This window comes from Theobroma cacao, chromosome 2 (assembly GCF_053813885.1).
Source record: "Theobroma cacao isolate CCN51 chromosome 2, ASM5381388v1, whole genome shotgun sequence".
NCBI classification, from domain to species: Eukaryota; Viridiplantae; Streptophyta; class Magnoliopsida; order Malvales; family Malvaceae; genus Theobroma; species Theobroma cacao.
In genome coordinates, this window is record NC_142640.1 from 42,111,833 (window position 1) to 42,138,810 (window position 26,978).

Below are 26,978 nucleotides of genomic sequence, written 5' to 3' on the forward strand. Positions count from 1 at the left end.
GCACATGATAATTTTTATCTAATTTTAACGTTATATTGATGGATAAAAGAAATCTGAAATAAATTCAAAAATTGTGAATGAAAAAAATCAATTTCTTTAAAATTACCAACAAAATTTTCATTTTGCAAAAAGAAGAAAAAAAAAAAAGGAGAAGAATCAACCACGAAATTTTACTTCGAAAGCGACAGTAATGCAAAAGACAGAAGCCAAGACAAAGAAAGAAAAAAAAAGGAAGAGGATGGAGAGTCGAAAGCATAAAAACAAATTTGTTCCTTTGAGGCATTGACTATTCTCCTCCCATGTCAACTCATTTCCTCCAATCTACTTAATCCTTCTTGACTAATATAAACATAAATTCCAAAGTCAAGGAACATTGGGTCAGATATGAGCACTAATTTTTTTTTTCCCATAATGTCGTGCTTTAATTAGACAAATTCTCAAAAAGCTTAAAAGACAGCACTCAAAAAAATTGATCTCTCGAAAACCAAGCAAATGGTTATGTTTGTAGTTGCATTATTAACTATGATTATTATCATGACTGTCGGCTATTTTATTCAATTTTTACATGCTTAGTGACCCTAATAAACCAATCGTTAGCTAACATGGAAATGATATAAAAACCAGCACCAACATTGTGTTAGGTTAACTAAGGTATCTCTTTTAATCTCGACAGACAAGAGGCATTTGAGGTGGCCAAATTTTAACTTTCTTAACTTTTCACTTTTCAGGGGTGTGTAGCACTTTTGGAACGTGGCTTCATGTTAATCGCGATTTGTGCTTAATTACAAGTCAAATAGTATAAAATTTTGGCCTCCCTCCCTTTCTTAAGACCCTTCATTACTTATAATTCACATGGCCATGGGTATCTCTTGAAAACGACTCCGGTCTATTTGGAGGTATGATTTTTTGCCACATCTGCTTCAGTCTCGACCTTGCATTCCTCGAGATGATTACAACTTTCTAAAAAAAATATGGCACCATTTAAGGTCGTGGTGTCATGAATCTTTTGTTGACTAATTGAAATTTAGTGCTTTGTTTTTTACTAATGGAGATAAAAAGAGATGCTGATAAATTATTTGTTGTCCCCAACAATCAGGGTGTCATACCCAACACGTGTCCTTAAGTAACTTACCCTTCTTAGCATTTCATGTCTAGTTTCTTCTTTTAGTTTATGTTATCATAATTAGGTTAGAACCCACCCAAAGGTTTCTTTGGTTTGGGGCTTTGGGCCATTCTTCCTTGTATTATTTTGGAGAGTTTCATTAAAACAAAGGAGCCAAAAAGTTAATTCAACAATGCTATGGAGCCTAATGTTGCTGACATAATTAAAATCAAATCCTAAACGAATCTCTTTATCATGTTTCCTTCTTTTCTCTAAAAGAAACGAGTCAAACGACAGTTGGAACTTGGAAAAGCATGGTAAGAGAAACAACAGGAACAACAAGAAAGGTGTGGAGTCTTGTTATGATATACAAAAATAAGAAAAGAAAGGAACTAGGCTTTGCTTTTTCTTGGTACCAAAAAAGGAACTAAGTTTCTCAATTCCTATCCCGGTTCCTCTTTTCCTGGCCAATTTGGCCATTTCCCTTGCTCTAACTTCTCCACGGCAACAAAATAAGAAGAGAAAAGATAGTCCTGGCTGTCTCACTGTCTGAGGGTGCCCGTGCGTGGTCAAGTCAAAGCATAACAATAAACAATCAACAAACTTGAAGACTGAAGACAAGGGGAGGCGCCAAACTGTTTCTGCTTTAGGATTTAGGACTAATTATTAATTTGTGCAGGAGACTCTCCTTAATCTGTATTCATTCACTCCCTTCCCTTGCCACACTGGCCAGAATCTTGTCCCTTGTACAGGACAACAATGCAATTAATGGACCACAACTCAGGCAGACGCATGAATTTGTAAGCAAAGGAAAGATGAAGCTTGGAATAACCACACGTGCAAATTTTTAATACGATATAATGGCTCTACCAGATAACAAAAGTGGAAATAAAAATGAACTTTTTGGTTTGACCCTGGTGAGGAATTTGGAATTTGGAATTCGATTTAGTAGTATTAAAAGAAGTTCTATAGCAGAAGCTGCAAGCCCAGATATTTTTGGTCCATACAAGTTAGAACAAGGTGAATCAAAGTGCGCTGTAGCACATGTATTCTTTAATTCTTCTACTGCAACATTCATTGGTCTCGATTCTTCATGATAATTTAATAAAATTGAGAAATCGAGGCAATCTCTTGTAAAGGTCTTCTTTCCGAGGCCAATTAATTTGATCCCAAGTAATCATGGAAACTTTTTTCCAAAAAAACAGGTGGGAGTGGGACTGACTTGCTTGCTTCTTTATAAATGTATAGAACCCAAAACGAAAAATCTAAACAATGAACCAAACGGTCATTCATGATCATGCCCTTTAGTTTTCACCTCTCATTCCTCCCCTGTTTTTTACTTTGATAAACTTTAGCCACCAAAAAGCCAAAACCCTTCATCACAACCCGAAGTATCTAAATGCCATTTTTAACATACTTTGTTGCTCACGTAAAAGCGGTGCTAACCGATCGGTGCACCTTAATTAAGTTTCTTTCTTTCTGAAATACTATCAGGAAGAAAATAGTTGAGTAGTCAGATTTTATAGTGTGGCACAGATAGCACACTGAATGGGGCTAGTTTAAACTTGGAGACAGAAAGCTCTTGGCAGAGTTAAAAGCTTCAAAGCGCACCTCGCTCTCCTTCACAGGTATGTACCAAAGCATTCTTTTCTCTGTTTTTTCTTTTCTACCTTTTTGTAGTACTAGTAGTCGTATGTTTCTTTGCATGCATTTCCCAACCTGGCTGCCAGTATATGCTAAGGGCGTGTTTGGCCGCCTTACATTTAAGTAGTACACTATGCAGTAATGGTAATGCGTTAATAATTAACAAGTCAGAACTGTTTAAGGATGGAAATTACCATTACATTGTGAAAACTGAGGTGATGTTCATTTAGCTTTTGCTTTGACCGAGGGATTAGTATTAATGACCAATAGTAGTGCAGTGTATGTTCTTTTCTCTGCCACAAGGCGCTCCTTTTTCAGTTTTTTACCACCGCCCCCCCCTAAAAAAATGACCAAAACTTGAATGGTCAATCAATCAATCAATCAACAATGGACCCAAGCTGTTGCTCACAACTCACCAGTCACAAGTTACCAGCAAGAAGAGCTGCTGCAAGTCTACAAGTTACTACTACTTTAATACAATAAAAAATAAGTTAAAAGGCTTAGGGTTATTAGAGCTTTTGTCGAAAAATGTTGTTGAGTAGAGATATTTAATGTAAAAATGTTTTAAGATTTTAATAATATTTTATTAAATAAAAAATTTTGATTTATAATTTCATATAAAAATTAAAATGGTAAAATTTTAAATTTTTTGAAAAAAAAAATACTTTATCTTTGTTTTTGTAATAATAATATAAAAAAAAACCTGCTCCAGAATTGAACTAAATATCTGCTTAGAGCAACATTATGCAAGGTGCCGGCTCTTGATGTGGCCTTCCCCCGTTGCGCCTGATCCATAATTCACCCGATTCCATCTTAAGAGTAACAAACATTTATTTATTGTTCTTTTTCATTTCCCATATGTTGGTTAGTTCAGTTATTACTCTAAACAGAAAAGTAAAGAAAAATGTAAGGCGGGCTGCTAAGATGTCAGGCTACTCAATATTTTATTAGTTCTAACAGTGGAGGCCATAGATTGAAATACTTATGACATGTTAAGCTCAATCGGTAAGAGTTGAATAGGAATTTTAGCTGCAAGTCTTATGCTTCGGGAATTAAATGGAAAGTTTAATAATTTAAATAGCCAATGGGGCAATAACTCAAAAAATTAGGGACTAAAACAACTATTTCTGTTTCTCATCATTTGCAATTAGAGTTTACTTCATATAAAAAAGGAAGAATTATATATTTGATATTTAAAATGTACTCAAATTTTTAATTTGACACCTAAATTTTATAAACTTAAAATTAACTACTTGAATTTTGCTTTTGTCCATTAATTTATATATGAGATTAACATCTTTAGTTAAATAAGCTACGAATTCAAATATATTTAATAAAAGTGAGATATATGACATGTTACCTTGGTATTTTTAAACACGTTATATGTTTTTATTGATTTTTTATATCATTTATTTGACTAGCAATATTAGTCACATGAAACTTTAAAGTCGGTTTTATATTAAAATATTAAACAAGCCTTTATAATTAAATTTTAATTTAAATATATTATTTATTTATATAATAATTTTTTTTCCCATCCTTTGGTCTTTCTCTTAGCTAGTGAAAGGGTTAGATTCAGAGCCTATACCTCCACCCTTGTGTAGGGAAGCTAGTATAGCCTCCTCTAGCATTGTCTTGGCACGAAGGCCCGATCGGGGCCCTGCCATCATCAATTGCTGGGACCAGATTTGATACTTGCTGGTGCAAAGGAGCTAGTTTAGTGTTTGCCATGTTGACCTAACCTACAACTATGAGTGGAGCGAGGGGCAAATTGGCCCCTGCCTCTGCCTCTGCCTGGGCTGTTTTGGAGCAGGGGGAGTGCGGGCTTTGATCTAAACCCGTGCGAGATTGGTACCTGGACGGGAGGAAATAGAAAGAGGGAAAAAAATGAAGAGGGACGGCAAAATTTGGTCCACAAATAACCACACGTATCTTATGTGACACTAGCTAACATTCTAAATAAGTTTTGGAATTTTTTAATTTTTTAAATGAGTTTTTGATTTTATGTGTTATATTTAGGTAAATTCTTATATTAACATAATTATGTAAATATATCATATGCATAATAATAATTATTATTTATTGTATTTTGTATTTTTCGCACACATAAATGTTGACATAACAAAACTAATTAATTGAGAATATTTTTTGGTCCAAACCTGATCATTTGAGTCAACTAATTTTCCTCACATCTAAAGAGTCATGTCATTTGCACCAAGTGTGAAAGATGTCAACTAACAATGAATTCAAAAATCAATGAAATCGCATGTCACTTGAAATTTTTTTTTGTCAATATAAAATTTTATTTAAATAAAAATTATAAAATAAAAATTTATTTAAATACAATAAAAGAATATGGATTAATTTGAAGAAATTTGTGATAACTTAAAAACTTATATAATATTTAAACCCTGAAACCAATACTAGCAAACTTTAATTGTCATAAATTTTCCTTCATTAAACAAATTCAGTGTTGTATTGATCAGAATTGAAGACAAAAGTATTAGAGCCGCAACAAATCACTTGTTCCAAAACTCTGAAAAGTATCACTGGGTAAGTAGGAAGTTAGATTTGGCAACAGGAATAGAAAGCATTAAAAAGTTTGGATTTTGGAAGACCACCTAACAACTTTGCGACAAAGGAATGAGGTTAGTCAAAACCTGTAAAGGACAAATTATGAATGGTTTTGTGATAGTTGGGACTGAAGAGTAAGGGAAGTGGTAGTTGAATTAATTAAAGATTTAAACACTTTATGAATATGAACTTTGCTGTATAATAACCCATTCAGTTGTTTAAAGATAGTAAGGTAACGTTGGGCATTGGCAAAACGACATGGTGATATTATATAAAACTCATCCAAATTTAAACTTTATAAGCTAGCAAGAAATACATTTGCTAATCGTTTTGTTTGGTTAAGGAGCGCATAAGATTATATTCCTTGCATTTATTGAAGTAAAATATGATATAAAGAAGCTGTAGTAGTCCCATAAATATGTAGGGGGGCGGGGCCATTTATTCCCCATCCTTTTGTGCTCTATGCTCTTGGGCATCTCCCGCCTGCCAGTGGTAATTTTAAATATAAAATTTAATCCCAAGAACAAGAATAATTGGCTCAACGTGGTGGCCCACAAGAACATCTGCCTTTTGTCCATCCGTTGATGTTTGTACCCATTGACTTGATCCATGGCTGAGATTGTCTAACCTGGCTATCATATACTTATCACAGGAAAAAAGTGTTAAGACAAGCCTTATATAAAAAGCTTAATTAATTAGTTGTTTATCTTGTAAAATCCACGCACATAGTTTCTAAATAGAACTTAAGTCTTTTTTTCCTTGGTTTATGTGCTAGGTTTGTGAAAATAGTAATAAAAAATATCTAAAAAAACTAAATAAAATTTTAAGCTAAAAATAGATTATTTTTACTCTATATTAATCTTTAGATTAACTAAGAGGATTCTATAGCTTGTTGTCTATTATTTTATTTGAAAATATTCTCTATATTTCAATTTTTTTATAGTATTAATTTTATGCAAATCCAACAAATCCTAAGGAGTTTATAGAACCAACTTCCTAACTTATCATAACCCACCAAAAATTTGTCCATGGGCATAGTCTGGGGCCCCAAGTTTGGAGATCCAATGTTCCAAATTTGGAGATCTAACATAGATAAAGTAGGTTGCGAAGCAGCATATTGGGGGGTGGTTTATAAATGAATATGCTATAGATCAATGTGTGTCGATCGGATCAGACAACCAGAATAATGTCGGCCACCGTTTAAAGGCGTAAGGTATTGTACAAACTGCCGTCACTCTTGGAAAATTTGGACAAAGTTTTCCCTTTTTTTTTTAGTTGCCAAGCAAAGAACAATTCCCTCAACCAAAAATACTTACTTTCTACTTTCAAAAATTAGAATTCGTTCCCAAATTGGTATTCTCAAGTACATAATTACAATTATTTAGAATATTTCCATTTCTGGCCAAATTCTTTTGTTTATAGTATTTGAATCAAATTAATGCGATAACTAAGTTAATGGGAAAAAAATTGGCAGTATACTGTCTTTCTTTTAATTAAGTTCTCAGGTTTAAATATTCCTTTTTCCCTTTCAATTGCTGAAGAGAGAATAATAAAGATCGATAGGGTATTTAAGAATTTGATTCAATAATAAATATATATATATTTGGTGTTCAAAAATCTAATTTAATTATTATTTTTGAATAAATAACAAAAAAAAAAAATAAAGTGTGATCATGGAAACCTACGTTCACATTTACCTTGTCTCATTTTAGTTAGCAATATATTCTCACTTCTCTTTGCTTTTTTTTTTTGGAGGGGGGTGGGGGTGGGTGGGTGTTGGGGAATGCATCTCCACGTCTATTTGCTCACAGTGGATTAGGTTTTTCGTCTACCACTCTACCAGCTTGGATTTAGAATAGATTCTTTTAATCTTGCTTTACATTATATTTAGGATAAAGTTGTGGGTTAGGCCACAAGAACATAGATAAAAGTTTAGAAAAACGTGCTTAATTTATTTTATCTCTAATAAAGGGATAAAAAAGAGGAAAAATAAGCCGTTTCTAATAATTCAAAAATATTAAGCTATGTATTCTTTTTGTTTCATAGAAATAATAACGAAAGACAAGACGGGGGAAAGTATTTCAATTAATTATTGTCTAACTTATTCTATAGAAAAAAATTTAGTTTTAAATAAACAATTACCGAAAAAAGAAACCTTCCTCTCTGTCATGGATGATTCGAAATAAATAAAATTATGTAATACTAATTATTATTTTTTTTTATTTTATTCGGGAAACTAATGGTGTTGTTAATACCTCTCGTAGTTGACGTATTTAATTTTCATGTTGGTGTTGCGGGTAGGTTAGGAATAAAAAACTTGGGAACAAAACTACATATATAATTGATCAATGGGGTGACGTTCGCTTCCCTTTCTCCACAAATTCTCCTTCCGCTCTCTGATGCCATCTATTCAAGATGCTAGCCAACACAATCTTTTTCTTGGAGGTTTTGCCTGTTTACCAAGTTGTTTTGTCTTACAGAACCGCGAGTATCTATGTAGTATAGTAGCTCTGCATTAGTAGTGACAATCTTCATGTTGACTCTTCGCCTAGCTCCATTGCTTGGTGCTTTGCTCAAGTTATGCTCCAGAAAGAGAAGTTCAGAGACCCTACCGTGTGGTCTTGCTATTCCGAATAATAATAATAATAATAATAATAAAATGTACTAGTTTGTTAATTTTTAGGGTAGCTGTATATTTACCAAGTTGAAATACATTACAGGCAAGTTGATGGTTGAGGCATTGAGAGTAATGCCGGGTTTAGGATTACAGAAAATCCGAAGAAAAGAGGATTCGAGGAATTTAAAAGTTTTTTTTTTTAAAAAAAAAAGAGAGAAAAGAAGAAGAAAGATTAAAAGATTTGTCCTCGTGTTTAGGGAAAAACAAGGAAGGAAAGAGGGAAAAGCAAGTCTTGGGCCTTGCTTGTTTGCCTGGTCCTTGTTGGTCATTGAAAGGAGGGATTTCTTTCCATATGACCCGGTTCCGTACAGTGGGCTGTTGCCCGCTGGGCAACACTAATCCCAACTCCAGCCCCTGGGAAGCGGATTTTTTCAATTATATCATGAATTTTTATGCTAGGAGTAGTAGGAGTAGAGAATAGTAATATTTTTTCTTGTGTTCTAATGTACTCCTATAATTAAGACCTCCAAAAAGGTGGTGCATATACTTTGTACTAGTACCAGTATAGTATTATTGCACATTTCAACATCCTACTTTGTGGGGGAAAATTAACAGGCTTTTGGTCTGGGAGTTTTAATTTCTTATGATCAACTTTATCGTAGTTGCCAATTATATCCTAGTGTAATCATATAATTCATAGCTTTCAGACTAGACTGTATTGGTGTTCAAATTGTATTCATATAGTTTACTAGTACTACATTTTGGTTTTAACGTACGTTCCCTATTATGTTATTTCTTTAAGGTAAGCACGAGCATTGCTGTCTCCTAGTCTTCAGCCCCCCTTTTTTTTGTTATAAGGATTCCGGGGTTGAGGAGGGGCCAGAAAAGCGACGAAGTGCTCTCTCTCTGTTCTTTCTTTTTAGAATTTCGATATGGAGATTTACATAAAAAAGGCACAAATTTGCCCTATGAAAATGCAATTGAGATTTAAAAGGTTCTAATTAGGATTAGATATTTGGATTATCCCAAGTGGTTTGGTTTCTCTCATGCAAAATTAAATGAAGAGTAGGAAAATGAAACTAAAGAAAAGAACAAAAAGAAGAGACAAAATTCCAAACCTCAATCACATAATAATACTCCATATAGTTCCTTCAAGAGGAAGAATAGTCAATAATTCCATTCAAAAGGTAGTTACTAGTCTTGGTCTATTTCTCTAACATAGACAATGCATATACCCCTTTCTAAATTGGAAGTGCTTGTGGGTAAACAAGCTAAAATATTAAAAAAAAAAAAAATAGAAAGAAAAACAAAAAGTAAAGAAAATAAAATAAAAGAGGAAAAAACCAAAGACAGCCCTTCCCTTCCCTTCCCTTCCCTTCCCTTAGCTTAAGCTTATAGCTTGAGCCTTACAGCATCTGTCCTTGGGTTTTTCTGTTTTTTATTTTTTGGCCTAAAAATACACTTCCCAACACCTATATCAGTTCTTCTCTGCCACTCCAATTCCAGCAAATCCAATCTTTCAGCTTTGTTTTCAAAGTTAAAATAAAAAAGCTAATAATAACAAAATACTCCTACTAATAATTATTCTTAGCCAAAACCCAGATTTCATAGTATTTCTTCTCTCCTATACCAGCCTCTTTACCTCTCTTATCCCATTACCTTCAACTTCAACTTCAACTACAACTGCAACTTTCTTTGTATCTTTTTCTCAAGTGTTTCTTTCTGCTTATTTTATTTAGTTTATTTTTGTTAAAAAGACGCTCACGTTGATGGAGGAAATGTACGGATTCCACTCCACGGGAGAGTACGCTGACAGGGCCTTGATGTCACCGGAAAACCTGATCCTTCCTTCTGAGTACCAAGCTTGGCTTTGCTCTTCGGGTCGGATTCCCATGTTTGGATCCGACGAGTTAATCTCTGCTGCCTCTGCCGTTTCCGAAGCTGCTTCCATCACCCCTGAAATCCAACGAGAAGAAGACATGTCAAGCGTGATCAAAGCCAAAATCGCTTCCCATCCTTCTTATCCTCGTTTGCTCGAAGCTTATATTGATTGCCAGAAGGTGAAGAAACAAATGAATTACAAGGCTTTCTCTTTTCTATATCTGGTGCAAACAAAACCAGTGAAAAGATGCACCTTTTAAACAAGTTTTAGCGTTTCCTTTTCTCATTTTTCCCTTCATTAAATATGATGTTATGTGACGGTGTCGATGATATGTGCAGGAACCTCAACAGAAGATTAAAAAAAAATGAAGCAATTTGTGGCTACAGTTGCTTTATGTTTTGAAGTTAGTTGTGTTTTAAATTTCCGCCTTAAATGAGGGTTTACTTTGGTTTGTTTGAAAGGTTGACGCAAAGGTTTTTAGTTTCGAACTACTCCCAGTTGGCTAGCTTGGGAGCTTGAAGCTTTTTCTTTTCAATTGCGCGTATCTTATGGTGAAAGTTTAAAGTCATTTCTTTTTCATTTTCAAGATCCAACCCTTTTGTTACTCTTGTTAAAGAAACTTTCTTGCTCGATCAATTCCCATACCCATAATTTTATGGGAAATGTCTGATGAAATTCACGAAATGTAATGTATGCGCTTGTTGGGATTTTCTTGGAGAAGAATTTTAGTTGTTTCTGTCTTGTTCTAATGTCTGTTTTTTTGTTACGACTAGGTTGGGGCGCCCCCGGAGGTAGCGAGTATATTAGATGAAATTCTGAGAGAGAACGATGTTAACAAGCGGGATATCGTGCCAACCTGCTTGGGAACCGATCCTGAGCTCGACGAGTTCATGGTCTAGTATCTCTCCCTCTTTCCCACTTCCTCTCTTTGCTTTCTAATTTCATTACATGTGATGCCTTTCTTTCCCTTCTGTGTTTGCTCAGGAAACTTACTGCGATATGTTGGTGAAATACAAATCTGATCTCTCAAGGCCTTTTGATGAAGCGACCACCTTTCTAAACAAGATTGAAATGCAGCTTCGAAATCTCTGCACGGGTGCCTCCATTCAAGGCGCTTCTGGTCAGCCATCTCTCTCTCCCTCTCTTTCACAAGTCTGAGTATTACTATATCCTAGCAATATTTCTTTTGAATTAATTTATTCTTTGTTTAATTTATGGATCCTCGGTTTTTGTGCTATCCAAGTCTTCTGTCTCTCTTTCTATAGCTGCAATATCTGGCTTCACTTACCGAAGAAATTTTACCCCAAAGAGCTAGAGAAAGCTATAATCAATCTGTAAACTTCCCATGAATTATCCCTGAGACTAGCACGCAAATCTTGCGTATGTAGGTTCCTGGTGCATGATAGCATGGATCATGGAACCCACAAGAGGGCGACAACCATTCCTTTCCTAGTCAAACTTATCCTAGATCTCCTGTATCCTTGATCCTTTTCTGCCAATGAACCCACTAATGGAGGGCAACGACAGTACTCAAAGAATAATCCAACGTTTCGAGTATGTCAATAATAATTGTAGCACTAACAGACAACAAAAACCCTAGAGATGCAATTGACCCGTGTCTTTGGTTATCACTGTTCTTCTCTTAACTTCCCCTTGTTGGGTTTATAATCTGAAAGTTTTCTTTTCCAACATAGATGGGGTGGCTATGGCTTCATATCTCTTCCATTTTCATTTGTTTTATCACGAAAGAGTTGTAAATGTAAAAATGGTAGTGTTCAGCAGTAATGGAATACGGATTAACCCTCTTTCTCCGATCAATCAGTGTTAGCCGGGGCTTGCATTTACCCACTCATCTTTGTTTGTCATTTCTTTTCTTTCCTTTTCTTGTTGGGTTCATTCTATTGGTATTCTATCTTTGTTTTGCTGTGTGTCAGAGAAAAACGAAGCCTGAAAGTATCACCTTTTGTGTTTTGAGATTCTGAATTGACGTTTCATAGCTCAGTGATGCCATGCGAAATAGTTGCTTGATAGTCTCAACATAATGATGTGCCTCAACTGTTTCCTTTTGCAACGTCTCAGATGATGGAAGAACCTACTTAGAGCCTCTTAGAGTACCAACGCCTAGGGCTTTTTATTTGAGTTGATTGAATGTTTATCTTATGTCATTTTTTTCCCAATGGGTCTTCTATTTTTACTCTCCAGTTATGACAGTATGTTATCCTCATTAACCTTATTATTTTGGCCTTAAATCTGGTATGATTATGAGGTTTCTAGTAGATGAGCTTTGTATCCATCTGCCTGATAATATTTACATCTTCATTTTGAAAAAATGCATGTCTGGTTTGGTTGAGAACTAAAAGACCACCATTAATGCTGTTCATCTTGAAGTTTGTTGAAAAAGTCCTATTTAAAAAAGTGTTACTCAACTTATTGGCCTAGGTGCAGATTTGATTACTAAAATCACTTAGTTTATGTTCTGCTGTGTTTTTTAAAATCGTTTACCGTACCGTTGTGTTCTGATGCACTTTATCTGTTATCAACACAAGATTTCCCATCTTTAGTTATGATCAGGTTTACATGCAAGTCAATCCAACAGATCCTGTCTGGAGTAAAAAGCTAGTAGATCGTCATCATGTTTTTCTTAATACTAGGGAATGGTGACTATTGGGTTTTCTGGTCTCTTTTATGTAACAATAAGATTAGTTGTGGATGGAACGGGCTCCTATGTGATAGACTCAACATTGGGTGTTGAATATGGGTATGTCTTGTTTTTGACAATTTTTTTTACATTAAAATTCAAAGATCCAAGCGTCATACCTGTATGACCAATAAAGTATCTAAAAGGTGTCTGTCACAGATACGTTAAGTTAAAATGAAGAGTCCCTGTAACATAGACTGATGCTACTTAATGTATAGGGTGGTATGGTTTTGTTAGTAGTCATTTCTGTTTAGGGTAGATCTTATCATTGTTGAGTTTTAAGGAATAAATTTAATTTCATATATTTGGTTGAGAGTTTCATATTGATGTTTGAAATAAAGGAGCATAAAGAAGCAAGTGAATACTGGTTAAGAGCAAGAACAATATATTAAAATTTTAATCCTGCTTATATGAAAAAAAGATTATTCACTGCTATATACATCGTCATGTATATCTAATTGCTGCTACTCATAGTCTAGTGCTCATATTTCACATATGTTGCAATTTTCTTTAAAGAAAAATAAAATTTTTTGATATATGAGGGAGGTGTTTTTGATGCAGCAATGGCTTAGAAAACACAGCATAATAATCTAATATCATATGCTGCAGCTTATTGCATATTCCTCAAAGTTTTGAAGATCATTATGTTCCATTTTCATATTCAAATTTGTACTATTTTCTGAGTGCACGGGTGGGCGTGTAATAATAGAATTAAAGAAAACTTATTAGTGATGTATGGTATTATATTGCATGCTTTTCAATCCACTTGTGCAAAATAAAATAGTATGCCTTACTTTAGTGGAATGATAATGGTCTGTAATGATGTCCAGTCTGGTCTTTTGAATGAGTATCAAGTTCCAATGGAGCATAAGGAATTATGCATATGGATAGTGGAAGGTGAAGAACTTTGGGAATTGCCTGCTATCAGACTGGCTGATATGTTGCTAAAGTAATAATTTCTTTGATAGTTATATCTTCTTGAAAGTTGTTTTGGATAACTAAGGTTAAAAAAATTTAAACCATAAGCTAATGTAGTTCATTTTTATGCTTGCAATTGTCTTTGTTAACCACTGATTTGCATAAGAATATGCTGAGGTCACGTGAGTATAGATCATGGTGGCTTTCCAAAAGAACTAGTATTCAGGTTTAATGGCTTGCTACTTTCTTTTGTTTCTCTGATATCTAGTACTTTATAATAATTCTGTGTACTTAACATGTTCTTTTAAGGTCACTTTTTTGTCATTATGGCTGGAAATTGGATAGGCTTGAACAAATCGCATTTGTTGATCCTGCTTTTGCTATAGTAGTGTTTTTTTATAGAGTCTTTGTAAGAAATCTAAGAATTTGTCACAAAAAGGCTGCTGATGTTTCTATTTGTATGGGGTGAGGCTTGTGCAATTGGCATGCGTATAGCAGCCTTAGTGTTCATACTTTACTAAGTGATGACTACTAAATAATAGTATTTTTTCATAAAGAATGGAAGTTGAAAAGGTTGTAAATCACAGCATTCTGGATGTTGACAGTTGTTTTTGTTTGAAAGTACAGCATACCTTTTTGATGATGCTATCATCATTCTAATCACCTAATTTACTTTATTTATCTTCTGCTTTGTTCGGTTGTGCTTGGTACTATATGTTGGAACTTATTAACTTACCCATCTACGCACAAAAGGAAAAGAAATACCTAAGATTCGATACACATGCAACCATTGTAGTCTTTTATAGAGATCCAGTTGGGCATTTTATTGGTATAAGTTCACATGCTTGGGCTATGTTAAAATGGTTACCTGCCAGGCTGCTGTTGTGTTGTAGGACCTCATGTTTGTCTAAGCATTTGTCTCTGCTTCTGTGTGCAATTTAGTGACCAAATCATGTTATTTCTTATTTATATATAGAATTATCTTCCACTTAGGAACTGCAATTGATCTATCCAAAATTTCAAATCAACAGAATCATCTTCCAAATGAACTAATAAATTCCTGTAATAAATCTAAAATATGGTAGATTTACTTTCTCTTGTGGTTTCTTTTTATTGTGGAATTTCCTGGAGTGCATTTAGAGAAGTGCCTTGTGATTCTTTGCTTCTTATTGGCCTCTTGTTGTTCCTAGTACTCTCATGGTCTAAAGAGCATAGCGGAAGAAGATATTGATGGTGTAATGTCCATCCCTGGCATTCATACATATTTCCCTTTCTTCATGATGGAATACAGTGGTATTTTGTTTTAAACATTGTTGTAATGGTAAAACATCCATAACATTTCCTCCTTAGTCTGCCATATAGCTTTCAGATTTTGTTTGATGAGAGCAAGCAAAGTTGCTCCATGAATATGCTATTAAGCAGATTATCATTGCAGCTGCTCAATATCAAGTCATTAGTAACATTGTTACTACTCAAAAGTAATTCCTTTAGTGTCAACATAAACTAATAAATAAAAACTAGGTTTACGCTACAGTTCACACTTTGTTTTTAGAATGCTGTCTTCCTGGTGTCAATCCTGCGAAGTATACCAGTGTGTCTATGTTGATGGCCACATTTTCAGCTAATTGAAGGTCATGGATGCAATGCTATACATGTTATGATCTCCTATCTGTACTATTATGTCACATTCTTGTTACATTTAGGTCTTTTTATGGAAATCTGGCTAAGATTGAGGGTGGAAGAATGATTAAAATTCTTATGACTCAAGTCCATTGCATTAAATCACATAAGTAGATGCCTGTTCTTGATCCTCTGGTTCTCATTTCCATGATAAATCATGGCTACTAATGCTAGTGAGCATGGTTTGCGTTTTGGGAGTCTCTTGAGTAATCGAAGGGCCCTATGAATTATATTTGTACACGCACAAGGCGCTTGAGGGGTTGAAATGATTCACGGCGGAAGGAAAGCTAGCCTCTTACGCATACTTGAAGAGCATCAAAGAGAATGAAGAAGCACCCTTACAGGCTTCCACTGTTGGTGCAGTTTCATGCTATTTGTCTTTTTGTTTCTCTTTTTAGGAATAGTTTGTTAGTAGCACATGGTTGATGGTTACAAAAAAAAAAAAAATGTTGTCGTGCTTGCTCTTGAATGCCCAATGTCCATGCGACGCCTAAGGTATAGTTGTCCCTGAAAAAGCATCGTAGGGAATCCTGCAATACGGAATTGGGTAAGCATTGACCAACGCAAAGAAAAGACTTTTGTGCAACTTGTATGATAGGGGGCAGCAGCATGGGGCAGCTGATAAAGAGAAGGATTGAGGGGTCCAAAGCAAATTACTAGGGAAAAACCTTTTTCGTATGGGAAAAAGCCCCGATTTGATCGGGTGGTCGGAGTTCACATGGACTCCCGCAGATTTCGCTGTGAAGCCATCAGGCTTTCCATCGAAAATCAGACGGTTCGTTCAATTGTTCAACGGCTCAATCTCTCTCTAGTCTAGTCTCTGCTGTCTGCTGCCTTGCTTGGTGCTTGTCATTTCCATGGACATTTATGTTTCCTTGGTGGGTATCTCTCTGCCTTTGTAAATATGCATCACACGTGTCTGCGTGATAGCTCAGAACTGGGCTCCACGTTGGGTCCCAGCTGCTGCACTTATTTTGTTAAGAGATTTTTTTTTTCTCTTTGGTCCACTCATTGTCCAGGCTCCGGCTGTTCTCCAGTGTTCTCTCTCCGTTCGCACGCTTGCTAAGTTACAGCGTGGACGCCCTCCACAATCAAGAGGGAAGAGATTTTCCTTCCCCACCACCGGTGTCCATGCCCACACCGCTTCCATGCATCTAGTTCACAACTTCTAGCAGTAGTATTTAGTTTTTAAATGCCCAATAATTTAGTCCTCCTAACTTTAAATAAAAAACCTTTCATTACTATCGGAAGTCTTGCCTTCTTTTTTTTTATAATTCTTTCCTAAGGGGAACAAAAGTACTACTTTACAACTTTTGACACTATCAAATATATGTGTGGGACTTGTATGTTCAATCACTTGCATCAAGGCTCGTATCTTATGTTTGTGGTGCTTGTTACGATGGTTTGTGCATTTTATTTTTATTTTTTTCCCAAAAATTGTAGGCTCATTTCGTAGTAATAGATTAAAATTTAAAAAGCTTAAGCTTAATATTTGGTCTATTTCTCCCATAAACTTTTGAGTTTATTTCCTAAGAGCCTTGCACCACTTGGGTGGCCCTTGCGTGTGTGTGGCATTAGGGCCACGGCGCACCGTCCAGAACCATACTGAGAATTAGAGTCAGAGTAATGGTCCCATTGGGGGATGATACGCTGATGAGGAGATTTGCTGGGCACTATGTGAAACCATATTAGTTGACAAATTGTGGGCGTAGCTTCGTGGGTTGATTAGGCTTATAAACAAATATAATAGAAATAGTTTCCTTTCTCTCTCTTTCACCTTCTGGCAAGTGTATTATGTGATATGATGGCCGTACTGTCATGTCCACATCACTCGGACTCAGAGTGTGACTGACAATGGATATAACCAGACGCTGGTTAGCATCTTTTTCTTTGCCCAGATCGCCAGGACTTTGCCTTTTGGGCACGATGTGGACACTGTGCTAGTCTGAAGGTGTGCAGTGCTGAGTGTGCTATGACCGCTCTCTGCCTTTAAACTGTAGACTCTAGTCATCCAGGGGGTTTATTCAATTCAAGTCTCTTGCTGGGAGGGTGGGGCCCCCCAGGCTGTCCCCTCGCCCTGCCTCTTCACACTCTGTTGTGTTCTTTTTGTGCTCTTATAACGGTTAACGAGCTGTCTAAAATCTAGCCATAAAGCTTTAAGCTGGCTGCTGTAGCTGTGCTTGCTTAGCTCGCGTCATTTTCTACCTAAATAAATATAAATAACATTATGTATATAGTTCAATCTATAGATATATTTAAATTTATATGTGAGGCGGTGCTGGAAAGTGTAGTATGGAAAACCAGAAATAAGATTTTATATAAAATTCTTAATGAGATTGATTGGAAAGTGAAACATCATAAAGTGGTTTCCAAACTTATGATTGTGAACTGGGTGCTTTTTTACTCCATCCGTGGAATCCTATTCCCAAAAATGAAATTTTATTTTAAGCTTGTGTTGCAGTTGAGTTTTCGGTTGGGGATGCCAATCTGGTTGTCGCAATGTAATGTTTGTGCATATCCGGTTCTAGCATGGCAATTGGCATTGGCATTGGCTGTAATACATAAAGTTTTATTTTTAATGCTTAATAAATCTTGTTGCGTAAAGTTGAGTATGTCTTGATTCTTTAAAATGTATCTCTGATGTTTCCTTACTTCCTCTTTAACATTTCATGAATCTTTTTCGAATTCGCGAAATAAGAGTGACCAAACTCCTGCCTTCCTGTTTGATCATCTGGCCAGATGAAGGTGCAGCATCATCAGACGAAGATCTTAGTGGTGGGGAGGTAGATGCACAAGAAGCTCAGCCGAGAAGTGAAGACAGAGATCTCAAAGACAGGCTGCTTCGTAGATTTGGCAGTCACATTAGCACCTTGAAGCTGGAGTTTTCAAAGAAGAAGAAGAAAGGAAAGCTACCAAGAGAAGCAAGACAAACATTGCTCGATTGGTGGAATGTTCACTACAAGTGGCCATATCCAACGGTAAATTCTTCCCTTCCTGGCAGGTTACATACATTTATACCGGCTTGTAACGTATACCAGTTCATACTTTTCTTGGTCATCGTTCAGGAAGCGGATAAGATAGCATTGGCTGAATCAACGGGACTAGACCAGAAGCAAATCAACAACTGGTTTATAAATCAAAGAAAGCGGCACTGGAAACCATCTGAGAGCATGCAGTTTGCAGTTATGGATAGTCTGTCTGGACAATTCTTTACAGAGGACTGAGGGGGCCAAGCACATTCTCAAATGTATATCCAGATCAATTATACTTTTTAAGTTAGCTTGTTTTGCTTTCCATTCCATGTATATTTTGAATGCAAATGTATTGCCAACTTCACTAATATTGGAATATGCCTATTTCGTGGGAAAGAAAATAATTGTAATTCATTCCATATATTCCCCTATCGACCCGTAATCGTAATCAAATACTTTGAAGATTTGGATGATCTATTCAGCTTTTCCTTTTTTTTTGTAAAATAAATTTTCTTTTAGTGTAGACGTAATGATAACTATAATCGAAGTATCTTTTGTAGAAGAATGTGTCAGCCTGCCACTATATTAACAGTCAACTAAATGTACGTAGAAATAAATAAACCAACCGATCAGTCTTTACTTGAAAAAAATTCTGTTTTCATCAAATTTGGTCAAATACATGCACATAAGATGGGCCTGGAATTTAGAATAATAATTTCAAACTCCCAGTCCCAGCGCTTCCTTTCCGGTTTAGAATATAATCTAGAAATGGTTTTCAATAATCTCCCGAGGATGCTATGAAATAGTCTCAAATCTTTGAATCAGTATTCATCTTAGTTAGTTTTAAGTAAATATAATTTGTTCATTGGGATTCCAAGTAGAAACGTATTCAAAATTGAGATTAATACGCAAAGATAATATTTAACGTGATTCAACATTTATTGTCTTCGTCTCTGAACAGCAGAGAAATGTCCACTATAAGATTACCAAAAGTATAAAATATTTAAAAAAAACCACTTAACCCGAGCCCCGAAACAAGACGTTTTATGCTCCTTAGAGCATGTTTGGCCTGACTTTTTTTTTTTTTAACTTAAAAGCTATTATAAAGCTCTTATGAAAAATAATAGTTTTTAAAATTAAGTTAAAACTATTTAGTAAATTTACTTTTTGTAAGTTCTTTTTTATAGATAAGCTATTTGGCAGGACAACTTATATAAACTCTAATTTTGGTTAAAATTATCATAAAGGGTATTTAATAAATAATTTTTTATTAATTACGAATTTCTTTATTCAAAATAGAAAAAATTAACTTTATTTTTTTATCAATTTAAAATAAAATTTTGAAAATATAAAAAACATTTTTATATAACATAAGGTTTATAATTAATAATAAATCATAAAAGAAGAGTTGTACAAATAATTCATAGGTAACACATAATTCATAAATTAACGATTTCTATTTTCCATCAATGCAGTAGCTATTTGGTTGCGAACTCTACCCATATAACTATCATCCAATGCTCTTCTACAAGTATATGAACCCATTTCTTCATCATTACTTCTTTCTTCTTGACTCTCAGAAATATAATTGGGATTATGATCACATTTGTCAAAGTCCTCATCTATAACACCACATTGTCTAATGTAGTTATGAAGTGCCGTTGTTGCAACAATAATCTTTTCCTGTTTTATCAACGAAAATGGCTTTATATCACGTAGAATATGCCACCTATTCTTCCAAACTCCAATTGTTCGTTCAATGACATTTCTTAACGAAGAATATGCATGGTTGAATGTTTCTTTTACACCTTTTAGCTTATTGCAACCTCTAAAATCAATGTGGTATCTTTCACCTTTATAAGGTCCTAGATACCCTTTCATATTAGGATAACCAGCATCCACTACATAATATTTATCTAAGAAAAAAGTTAAAGCTTTAAGTATTAGTTCATTATAAAAATTTAAGAGATAAATATATAGAATGTTAAACATACAATAAAATTTATAAGTTGTACCTTTTGGAGGGTGAAGGAACACGTTTTTGATTTCTTCAAGCACAGTTGAAAAGATACAGGTGTCATGTGCAGTGCCAGGCCAACCAACAATCACAAAAGTGAATAGCATGTCAACATTACACACTAACATGACATTGTGCGTTGGATATCCCTTTCGACCAATAAAACGAATTTGATCATTTGCAGGAGGAATAGAAAAAACATGTGATCCATTCATAACACTAATGCACCCTTGAAAATAAGGTCAATATCTACAATCATTTTTAATTTTGGATGGAATTTTTGCAAATTGAAAATCTGAAGCCTTGACAATTTCATTGGCTAGTAAATATAAACTATTTAACACTTCACCGAACTTCCTACTTGCAGTCTCTCCCAATTTTTCAAATTTATTTTGGACATTATGATTTGTTTCGCTATATGCACAAGTCCAAAGAAACATAGCAACCGCCTCCAATGCTGTCATGTCTTTAGGTGGATGTAACCATCCTTTATTTATCAATGTATCTGTAAGTTGCAATACAACATGTGATTCCATCCTAAACACTCTATAACTTTCACCTGGAGTTTGTAGTGCTTCACGTACCCAATTTCATCCATTATAATAATTGAATATGTTTCCTTGTTTCATTAAGTATTTCTTGTGATATACAATTGTAACAGCAGCTCTTCCATACATGTTTTGACAAAACCTTGCACATTTTCTTCTTTTTACAACTTGTATTGATGCTTTGACTTCATTAGAAGACATATGTTTAATAATATCAAAATATATAAGTGGAAATCCAAATATATCAATTAAAAAAACAAATATTATTTGACACAAATCAAATAGCACAAATAACAATTCAAATAAATATAACATGAATAATGACAAATTCTTTCAAACACCAATTTAATTAAACATAACAAGTAACACAAATACAAAAAGAAAGTAGTTTAAAGTTCAACATCAACCTAACATAAACAAATCAAATCCTAAACTAATCAACTACTTCTACCATAATTTTTTGATAGATTATGCTCATACTGAATCCAGTTTAGCTTATCACTTAAATCTGGCAAAGAAATAAAAATGAGTCTATTTTCTTCCTTTTTAATCAATTGTTGTACAAAATTAAATTTATCTGCATTCAATCTCCCCTCATTTTGTAGAGATTTCATTGCTCGAACACACTTTGGAATATTATATTGTCTTGTGGCTTGTGATGACATTGAAATTTTAGCACTTTCAACTGTGTTATGACTTTCTGCTGCCTCGCACAATTGTTCCAATGTTCTTTGCAAGCTTGCTGTAGTCCCAGTTTTTGCCTTACCCTTTGCCATTTTTTTCCCATTTCTTTTGGCACTATTTTATTTTTGTCTTGATTTGAGTGTTTACTATAGGGCTGTCATCTTCATCACAATTGAATTCTTTAGTATCAAATTTAACATTGACTTGTAATGGAGTTAGATTTGTAGACCTGACATTATCTTTAATTGGTATAGCTATCACTGGTGTCCATGCATTTTGACTGGTGGCTATTGTATCCCCAAATATAAATTCCAATTCATCAACATGTTCCAACCCTTGATACTGAAATCTGGCATATTTTGGATTGACCTACACAAACATCAAAGAGAAAGAAACTTTTAAGCGACGTACATATGTAAAATAATTTATTATAGATGAAGCATATAAAATTTAAAATATTTACTTTTATTTTAGCTTTCCACCATGTGGCATCAGCCTCTATGTGTCACGACCCAGCACTCGCTTCGAGCCCGTGACAACCGCCGCGAAGTCTTTGTAATCATTCATTACCTGATATGTCAACCGAAATCTCGCAAGGCTCTTGCATCAGTTTTCCACTTTCCCTATGAGCAATAGTTACTAAATATCGAGTTTTAAGAGAATATAAACTATTTTAGATCGAAAACAATCAAAATAAAATTTTCACCACACAGGGGTATTTTGGTCATTTTTAGATGAAAATTTCGAAACCTGATAAAAATATAACGTATGGTAGAAAGATATCCATTTTCGATTAAAAATAAATTTTTGTAATCTAAATCATCCATTTGGAGTGAAAAGTTGACTAATTAGACTAAATAAAAATATTCGATAATATATTCTATTTTCTTATAAAACAATTTTTATAGAACTATGCATAAATAATTTTTGTAATGTAAGAATAAAATAAATTCATACACATAGTGATACAGTAAACTAGGTATTCAAAATTATCTTACAGTGGCATATGGACCCCGAGATAACCAAAAGTGTGTTAGAATGTAGACCTACGATTTCCAAGGAAGTAAGTCCAAAAGAAATCCTTGATGAAATCCTTGATGAAATCGACTGCCTACAGTTTATCCTGAACCTAAAATTGTTAAAAAAGAAAGGGTGAGTTTTCATAAACTCAGTGAGTAAACAAAGTCCGTCATTAACATCTAAAGCCGAGTAAATGGAGACAGTTAACTTTTTATCATACCATAATCCACAACATTTTGTACTTGTTTCAAATCATATAAAACAACACATTTCATTATAATACACATCACGACTTATGATTTTCTTAAAAACTTGACTCCTGCTAAAAATCATACTCAGTGATACCTTGGCCGAGGCATTCAACCGAGTCCGTCAAGGTTATTAAGTTAACAACTACTCATAAAAACATAGTTTAGCCATCCCTTGGCGTTGACAGAGTTCATCCTCAAGTGGTGGTTCGACGTGAAATGAACTCTATCGTACCTTAGGAGATATCCTTCGCGACTCTCATACTAAGGTAAATATAACGGGGTTTACTGTGCCTCTTTAATAGGCTGGTCCACGGAAACCCGCCTACTGCAGTAGCTAATTAAATAACCCACCAATCAATAAAATTTTGACAGCATAACGTGGCTAACATAATACTACCTAGCCTGTCAGAGGAAAACAAATAGTTTATATATTTCACAACCTAAAAACCCAGCCACATATGTCATCACGTATCAGTTCATAAATCATCAATTCTAACGTAGGTACGTAAACTTAAATATATAGGCAACATCAAAGATTGGTCTCCACATATTCACATTTTCAAAAAAAACATTATTGAATTGTAAAATAAGTCATAAACCTTATTCCTTAAATCAATTATTAGTCATAAAACATAAATTTCATTTAGGTTCAATATTCTTAAAATCATAAAAACGCTTGTAAAAATACTCTAGATAGACAAGATGAACAGTGGTTACTCACTTTGACGGGAATTTACAACACTCCTAGTCTTGATCCTTGGGTGCAATACCTTTGCCCTTATTTGAGGGCTCTCCACTTATATATAATGTGCAATAGGAAATTTAATATACGTATGCTAAATTGTCACAAAACTATTCTATATTCTATATGAATGCATGCAATAAAATGGGAGGTGTTCGGCCTATCACGCACTATAAACTATTTAATCGGTCTAAACGTCCAATTCGATTCCAATTAATTTATTGCACTTCTAGTATTCCCCAAAATTCCACACACTTCACTAAAAATCTATTCTAAGTGCAATTACCAAAATATCCCTCATTATGGTACAAATTGCTAACTAACGGGAGTAAAATTTTTCGGTACCCGTTTTCGATTTTCGGTATTCCTAAGCACCAAATGCAATCTAAAGGGCATGAAAAACAACCAAATTCATCATCAAACCTCACCCATAAAATTCGGCCAAGATAGGTTCTATAATGGGCATGTGGATTTCTTGCTTAATTTTCATACTAAATGTTACTAAACACCTAAAAACACTAAGTTACCTTGAAATTCAACTAAATTCATCACCAACCTTCTCTCTCTAAATTTGGCCAGCATATTGCCCCTGATGAAAACTTGAATTTAATTCATGGAAAATGGAAAAGAATGCATGGGCAAGATGAATTTCAAGCTTAAGATTAAAAATCTTACCTTTAATCACCAATTTCTTGAAAATTCACCAAATTTTCCTTAGTTTTTCCCCCCTAGGGTTTTTCTTTTCTTTTCTTTTCTGCAGGTGCTGGTCGGCCTTCAATTTATGAGTGGAAGAGTATTGGCTGGTTTTTAAATGGCAATATAAAAATATTTAATTTTTGACACATGTCACCTTTTTATTGATCCACTTGTTTTAACTTAATTTTTAAGCCTTTTCTCACCACCACAAAATGCTCTAATATTTATCCATAGCATAAAATAATAATAGGTAAAATTCTGGAGCTTGACAAATGTCATGGTGGTGTAAAATCGTAAAATTCCAATTTTACCCTTGTGGACCCGAAAAATGACATTTTTGCCCTTATGCTCGAAATTGAAAATTTTCACTTCTCAATCTCAAATTATACTCCAATTGGTCAAACTTGATCAAAATTTTCATCCAACTTTCCAAATTTGCCCTCGAGTGGCAAAATTACCATTTTGCCCCTATAGTATGAAAATTCCTAATTAACTCCAATTTAATCCTTGAACTCCAAATCACCATATTAAGTCATTTTGGGGTTTTAAAATTCTCAATTTCATCTTAAAATTCCTATTTGAACTAGTTCGAGGCTTTAAATTAACTTAGTTGCATAACTAATTACGATACCGATTATTTAACTATTTCTTAGGCATTCTAACATGCAGATGTGTCATCAAGTATATGGATGTTATGGTGAGTATATAATGGAGTAGGGCTTGACACTATGGTTCTCGTCTCAAGGTTCCAACCCAAACCTGTTCTTTTGCCCTTTAATTGTTTCTATAAAGTCCATTCAATCTTTAGACTATCCAGTCTATTTTTCAATTGCTTTTGGGTATAGTTTTTATTAGTACGAGTATTAAATTCTTGTACTACAACTTCCCATCTTTTAGTTCTAAATGAATTTCTTGGTTTTTCACACTTACGAATCTCATCCGTACAAACTTGAAGTAAGATTTTAGTAGTGATCAAATCTCACTTTGCATTATGTTTTGATGTGTCTGAAATTTCAAAATTAAGTGGAAGAGGCATTTCTTGACTAGCCATAAACTGCAACACGACATATAAAGCAATAAATATTGTGTCATCACTCAAACAATAAGACACCCAAATTTACGATGCAATCAACAGAATTTAGAAAATGAATGCTGCTATTTTTAGCTTACTATTTTGATAAACTTAGAATAATAATGTCTAATTCATATTATATCATGGTTTGTAAATTTTTTCTATTCCTCAAGAACTGCCCTGAATTCAATTTGACTTATTATCGAAATGTGCATAAGACATAAACCTATTTTACTTCTTTGCTATGATTATTCCCCATCAACTATGACAGAAAGAAACATTTATCCTTTATAAGTTTTCTAAGCCTTTGTTTCATATCAATAAGCTCCTTTCATGATATTAATTCCTCGCAAGAAGTATCTTTCAAGTTTGAACTCTGCATGAGCAAATCATCTTAATGATTTCTTAAGTCCTCACCAACTCCAAAAGACTTGGTTAATATGAAGAAACCAGAGATGTTTCCATCATTATTGCTTAAAACTAGTGAATTACACAACTTGTATGAAAGTAATTAAGCATTTTTGGATGAAAGTTGTAGGCATTGTGTTTAAGTTAGTCTTATCCCCTGTCAATAGAGGAAAAAATAATACCAATGCTTGCAAGTGCTTTTTGTATAGTTTGATTAATCACGAGAACTTTAGCAACAAAAAAAAAAATATTGCCATATACCTATAACTCTTTCAATGGCTTATTACTAAAAGGATCTTATCCTTTTTTTTAGAGGAAATTGTGAGAAATGGACCTCGTGATAAGGTGATTTTAGAAATAACCACCCATATAAAGTTATCTGTTTCTAGCCAAAAAGAAGCATGAGAAGACCAAAATGCCCTTAACAACATCGTTTCAAATTAGGATCCCGATATCTCCCTCCTGTTAGAGAGAAAATAGAAAAAAAATAAATGCTCAGCTGTTTGAGCTCGGTCATATTTCTCTCTCAACTTTCTGAACTGTCTCAACTTTGCCAACTCTCTGTTGAGCACCATCGTCATCAACTCTCTCAGCTCTCTGAACTGTATGAGCTCTGTTAACTCTCTGTTGAGCACCATCGTCATCGGGCTGTGGTCTATCTCTCGGCATCTGTCCATATTGTCGTACATTAACAGACCCTATAGTAGAGATGACATCAAGGTATGTTATTGGGTTTGGGTTTATTGCTGCAACATTTAAATTTTTGAAATATTTGTTGTAAATTAGAACATGGATTAGAAACAATACCTAGAGTTGTTACATGCCATGCATCTATAACATGTGTTAGCGTTATTTTAGTGTGTCATGACATTGGTTATTTTAGGGCAGTTTGTGTAACGAGTCAATAATTACACTGATTGACGTGTCACACGCCATCGGTATTTTAGGTCAGTTCGTGTAAGGACATAGTAATTATAGTCATTGGCGTGTTAGCGTTGGCGTGTTATAACATTTTACGTTATATGCATGACGTTTTACCACATTTTACGTTATATACATGGCATGTTACCACATATTATGTTATATACATGGCATGTTACCACATATTATGTTATATGCATGGCGTGTTACCACATCCTACGTTATATGCATGGCGTGTTACCACATTTTACGTTAGATGCATTGTGTGTTACCACATTATACGTTATATGCATGGCGTGTTACACCATGATTGACAAATTCTAGAACACGACATGTCATGTAATGTGTTAAATGATTGACAAATTATTGTTGTTTTCAAAATTTTAGTGGGGTTCTAATTGTGCAACTTGTGATAAGACACGATGGTCAGTGGGTGGATGGCATTTATAAGGGTGGTGAGTCACGAATGCGGGGGGTTAAGAGTGATTTGTTGTTTGTGGGATTGATGAAGCTTGGTAAAGATGTTGTTGGG

The 26,978-nt window shown here is 34.5% G+C and overlaps 1 protein-coding gene across 1 annotated transcript; it reads left to right on the forward strand.

The window, feature by feature from the left end:
• Positions 1–9,196: 9,196 nt before the first annotated feature.
• KNAT6 (homeobox protein knotted-1-like 6) lies at positions 9,197–18,506 on the forward strand. The gene is made up of 5 exons (XM_007044650.3): positions 9,197–9,997; positions 10,593–10,712; positions 10,804–10,939; positions 17,855–18,093; positions 18,181–18,506. The coding sequence occupies exons 1-5, from the start codon at positions 9,707–9,709 to the stop codon at positions 18,337–18,339; spliced, it is 945 nt and encodes a 314-aa protein (XP_007044712.1). The 5' UTR covers positions 9,197–9,706; the 3' UTR covers positions 18,340–18,506.
• The last annotated feature ends 8,472 nt before the right edge of the window (positions 18,507–26,978 follow it).

Bases quoted from the DNA above. Each gene is read 5' to 3' on its own strand.
- KNAT6 (XM_007044650.3), top strand. From the start codon at position 9,707: ATGGAGGAAATGTACGGATTCCACTCCACGGGAGAGTACGCTGACAGG. The intron at 10,940-17,854 runs GTCAGCCATCTC...TCATCTGGCCAG, and splicing joins CTCCATTCAAGGCGCTTCTG to ATGAAGGTGCAGCATCATCA. The intron at 18,094-18,180 runs GTAAATTCTTCC...GTCATCGTTCAG, and splicing joins ACAAGTGGCCATATCCAACG to GAAGCGGATAAGATAGCATT.